Source organism: Aulonocara sp. 'chitande type north' Nkhata Bay, linkage group LG12, assembly GCF_057382095.1.
Source record: "Aulonocara sp. 'chitande type north' Nkhata Bay isolate Kocher_YH1m ecotype deep benthic linkage group LG12, A_spYH_male_GT1.1, whole genome shotgun sequence".
Taxonomy (NCBI): Eukaryota; Metazoa; Chordata; class Actinopteri; order Cichliformes; family Cichlidae; genus Aulonocara; species Aulonocara sp. 'chitande type north' Nkhata Bay.
The window spans coordinates 40,766,703-40,771,978 of record NC_141355.1 but is presented as its reverse complement, the minus strand read 5'-3'; the positions used below and the strand labels follow the sequence as shown (position 1 = coordinate 40,771,978).

Sequence of the window (5,276 nt, the reverse complement as noted above, 5' to 3'; positions counted from 1 at the left end):
CAATGCAACAGCCAATCACAGTTAGGGTAGGCGCTGCGGCGTGATGACGGAACGATAAGGAAAAAAGCCGTGCTGTGATTCGCGGGAAAAGTGAAAAATGGCGCCGGAGTAAGTTTGAAGTTTAGCGCCGCGGAGAGCAGTAGTAGCAGACAGACAGATAGACGTAAGGGAGGCAGACAGGCAGACGTGAGGGGGACGGACAGAGACAGACAGACAGACACCCTGAAGAAGCATCGACTCAACGACCTTCTGTCCTGGGATGCCAGCAGCGGGAGGACCGGCAGAAAGGAGGCACAGCCCGGATCAATGCAGGTATCACGGCTTCCCTCTCTGCGCTGACCCGCTCTGATTTAGCCCTGGGATTTAGTGTGGCCCGTTAGTTCAGCCCGGGACACAGAGCTGTTGGAACCCTTGAATTTATCCCGTGTCAGTTCATCACTGTGTGCAAGTGTTTTTTTTGTGAGCTGGCCCTCTTAACGTGAATTATTACGGGCTGTTACCGGGTTATCGTTCAGGATTTCATGGCCCGGTTTACTCGTTATTCCGATCGGTTATCGCGCTTCATCAGCTCTTTTCCGTTAGTTAACCCGTTAGGGTGTGGTGGGTAGTTACTGGATGGTTAGAGCTCTGTTAACGGTATGTGATGGGAGGACGCACTGCGCATGTCAGCCCTCCTCCAATCCACCGCGCAGTTCAGGAATGAATCACAGACCGTCTGTCTGTCTCTCTGCAGGATGTATGAGGACCTGATCGAAGACTTCTGCGGTCTGGAGCATCAGGTGTCTCCAGGGGGCGGAGGGTGTGAAGGGGGGCGTGTCCCCGAACCTGACGGGGTGGAGTCCAGTCTGAGCGTGGGTCAGTTCGTGCTCTGTCGTTGGTCAGATGGACTGTACTACCTGGGAAAGATCCAACGGGTAAGCCTGTGCTCACCTGACACCCACTGCAGCGTCATCATGCTCATCGTGATTGGCTGAGTTTCTGTGTTCTGATTGGTGGATAGGTGAGTCCCCCTAGGCAGAGCTGCTTCGTCACTTTTGAGGACAACTCCAAGTTCTGGGTCCTCTGGAAGGACATCCAGCACGGTGAGACAGACGGGTGGAGTGAGAGAAAGCTAGAGAGGGCAAGACAGGTGCTTCATGTCTGTGATCTGCTTCTTTTGTCCAATCCTAATGCAGCTGGAGTACCGGGGGAGGAGCCTCGCTGCTCCATGTGCCAGGAGGTGGACCCAAACTCCAACACCCAATCAAACCAGATCCTGATCTGTGGGAAGTGTGGGATCGGTGAGTCTGACACACACACACACACACACACACACACACAGGAGCAGTCCATTAGGAACACTTGCCTGTAGGGCTGGGCCATATCATACCGTTCACGGTAATACCGGTATAATGTTGGGCAACGGCAAGAAAATGAAATATGGCGATAGAATATGGGTAAAACGCGCATGCGCAGTGCCTTTGTTTTTATACGCACATGGCAGAAAACGCATGGTGGAGACGGAGAATGAGAAGAGCGAAAGCGGATCGTTGAATGAAACGGATGAACGAGAATCCGGTTGTTCAGTGATCACGCGACGAATCCTACTTCCGGGTCTAAAGTAGTCTGCGTTTAATATGGCTTTTGTGTTGTTAACATGTTTAATGTTTTGTATTTTCTTCTATTTGATCTCAAAAAGCTCCTAAAACAGTCAGTGATCACTGTTGACCTCCCTCGGCTTTTATTACCGCTAATCATTTATTTAAGCTCAGTTTTTAAAACCTTAGGATGTAACTACAGCCCAGCCCATGCAGCAGTATATGAATGACTAACCTCGTATTGTGGATGGATTATCTCAGTTGTTCTCCTGGCTGAAGTTTGGTCCTTTTACAGCATCCTGCCATGCGATTACATTTGTTCCTGACCACCGAGAACACTCACGTTAACTTTTATCCAGTGGAAAAAAAGTTAGCTTGTTTATATTATGCTAACATAGCTGTGTCGCTAGCGGTCACGTAGCACATCATTATATACCAGCTAGCCCAACTTCAGTAACCCTACAAACGTCACTGCTGTTTAGTTTTCTGTCTTCATTTATGCTGGAAGTGATAACAGAGCTGTACGTTTTAATTTGTTTCCAAAACCCCGCAGTCAGGACATGCTATATTGTATTTAGATAGAAGCTAGCGAGCTAACTCCCTGCTAACTTCTAACTCCGTTAAATGTCATAAATTCCGTTTTCATGGATGCCTGGATGTTAAACTCAATTGTTACACCTGGTAGAGCAGAACGCTGATCATTTTATTAAAGATGAAAGACTTTAGACAGTTTTTCAACTCTCAGTAATGCCATAGTGATCGTTTGATATATGGACCTGCAGCGGAGTTTAGGCCCAGACACGGCTAGTGACGTCAGACTTAACAACCGGATTGGTTTGTAGAAATGCTGCAGCTTCAGTGGTGTGGAACTGGTTTAGCTTTCGTCCGTCAGATACACAACAAAGCACTATTTTTGGTGGAGCATGCTAGCGGGCCGTCGTTATTACCCTGTTTCTTGGAAAATACGGCGTACTTACAATCAACCCTTTGATTTTTCTGAAAATCGACAGAGCCCCTTATAACCCCGTGTGCCTTATGTTTGAATTCTGGTTGTGTTTACTAGGGCTGCCACGATTTGTCGACTAGTCACGATTACGTCGACTATCAAAATCGTCGACGACTGATTTAATAGTCGACGCGTCGTTTGAAACTTTGTAAGATCACAAAAGACGCAGGAATAAGTAGCAGGATTTAAGAGTGTAATAATGGACTGAAACAGAAGATGGCAGCATTGCATGTACAAGGATGTCAGCTACCGTTAAACCCCGAAGAAGAAGAAGAAGAAGAAGCAGCTGTGTCCCAGAATTCATAGCGCGGCCCAGCACAGTTTCCAACAATGGCGGCAGCTAGTTAGTTTTAATATTACTTATTATTCTTTCTGGGTCACAAAATAAACGTTTAACATATTTTCAGGCGAGAATGTAGCTGTGTAAACCTCAAATATCTGCTCAGTTTATCAGGACACCACATATTTTCAAAAGCGCTCCGACGTTTTCGGAGACATCTGTTACCCACTAGCTCGTTAGCGAGCCGGGGGCTAGGTCACTAGCGCCGTGAGAACACCGGACTCCCCGCAAATCGTTTTCAAACCCACCGCCGTCTTTCGCTACTCAGGTTAAATATATATGAGTCACTTAGATAAATTAAAAATGTTATTGTTTGGCTTTTTTTAGTATTTTATTTGTTCCTGAGTAAATCGGTTTGGCTGAGATTAAAGTTATAGTTTTTACACAGCTGAATAAACGTCAAGCAGACAGCTGATTATCAGAAGTGTGAGATGATCGAGAATTTACTCCAGTGTCCTGTTATATTTTAGATAGCAAGGAGTTTATTAAACTTCACCGAAACAATCTGCAAACTTCATTAAAATTTAATAAACTATCATCTTGTCTTTATTTTTAGTTAGCACAGACCTTAAACACTTAAAGCTGTAAGCTAATGATAGTTATATAAGAGCAGATGCTGCTGGTGCAATAAGCTGTAGTTTTACGTCTAATGGATGATGATCTGATTAGTCGACTAATCGCAAAAATAATCGGTGACTAGTCGACTATCAAAATAATCGTTTGTGGCAGCCCTAGTGTTTACTGACCTCGAAACGATTTTATGTGCACGGCGCTCGAAAATCTGTCAAATGTTTCAGTACGACTTTGCTAAGCTACGAAGCCGCACCGCTTGATGGATTGTCGGAGCGTTACGGCTACCGTAGGCGGAGCCTCGCGGAGTGATACGTACTGTGCTTCAACATAATATTACCGTATTGCATGTGTATAAGCTTTTTTTTTTTTTTTTTTCGTTTTGTGGATATTATACATGGTTATGCTGAGGATATGTCGGCCAGTTTCCACTGGAAATGCCTTTTGGTTAAGCTGTCAGCGAGGAATTTGCATTTGCACTGTAAAATGTTTATATAACTTTAATGCAAAAAACAGCTGCTTGTTTATGTGAAAATACATTGATGGGTTTTTTTTGCCCTCACCTATGGCCACGAGCTGTGGGTAGTGACCGAAAGAACGAGATCGTGGATACAAGCAGCAGAAATGAGCTTCCTCCGAAGGGTGGCTGGCCTCTCCCTTAGAGATAGGGTGAGAAGTTCGGCCATCCGGGAGGGGCTCAGAGTAGAGCAGCTGCTGCTCCACATCGAAAGGAGCCAGCTGAGGTGGTTCGGGCATCTGACAAGGATGCCTCCTGGGCGCCTCCTGGGTGAGGTGTTCCAGGCATGTCCCACCGGGAGGAGGCCCCGGGGCAGACCCAGGACACGCTGGAGAGATTATATCTCTCGGCTGGCCTGGGAACGCCTTGGTATTCCCCCGGATAAGCTGGAGGAGGTGGATGGGGAGAGGGAGGTCTGGGCCTCTTTGCTTAGGCTGCTGCCCCCGCGACCCGGCCTCGGATAAAGCGGACGAAGATGGATGGATGGGGTTTTTTGCTCTACTTGCCTGTGGGCTTTCTGCAGGTTGGACTGAGGGTCACACCTGCGAAGCTAAAACTAACTGCATGGTAGGACTGGGCGATATGGCCCAAAATTCATATCTCGATATTCTTTAGCTGGATGGCGATATACGATATGTATCTCGATTTTTTTTTTTTTTTAAAGGTATAAAGTAAGAAGAAAAAGCGAGTTCTTAGTCACACAGTGTCCCAGGTCTCACACAGGCACTTTTATTAACATACAGCGCAGATGTACGTGAAAAAATTACTCAGAAAAAAAAGAAAGAAATTATCAACATTTATTAAATAATAATGCTCATTAATGCCGTTAATGTCATTTTAACGAGATTAACGCTGACAGCACTAAAATAGTAATCTCCAAATGTTTTCTTTTTAACGAGCAGCCTGCAGGTGATGGGGGAGTTGTGTTCAGTGAAGGAGAGGCGAGGCAGAGTAACGTTGCGTAGAGACAAAAGTGGACGAAAGAGAGGCAAACTTGCGGTTCCACAAGTATAATTGTAACGTAACGTAGTAACATATTGTGTATAAAAAAATATATCGATATATTAAAAAACTCGATATATCGCCCAGCCCTACTGCATGGTGTTTCGGGGTGGGATTTATTGGACGGGCTTGCAGTGACATCAGCGTTTTCTCAGGAGGCGGAGCTCCTCCATAACTGCTGATACTTCTAATGTGAATGACCTCTGACCTTTAACAGAAGCTCAGAGTGAAGCTGATAGTAGAAACATTAGCGCAAACGCTGTT

At 45.8% G+C, this 5,276-nt stretch overlaps 1 protein-coding gene across 4 annotated transcripts in view; it reads left to right on the top strand.

Moving 5' to 3' along the window:
- Nucleotides 1-5,276, top strand: part of phf19 (PHD finger protein 19) — a 10,069-nt gene continuing 4,793 nt past the window's right edge. The window contains exons 1-4 of one of the 4 annotated variants that reach the window (XM_086257932.1): nt 1-312; nt 734-914; nt 1,001-1,082; nt 1,176-1,280. In XM_086257932.1, the coding sequence (XP_086114058.1) occupies nt 260-312; nt 734-914; nt 1,001-1,082; nt 1,176-1,280 (421 nt within the window). In that variant the 5' untranslated portion in view covers nt 1-259. The remainder of the gene's footprint in view (nt 313-733; nt 915-1,000; nt 1,083-1,175; nt 1,281-5,276) is intronic. The other 3 variants (XM_086257935.1, XM_086257934.1, XM_086257933.1) reach the window with 3 other exon arrangements.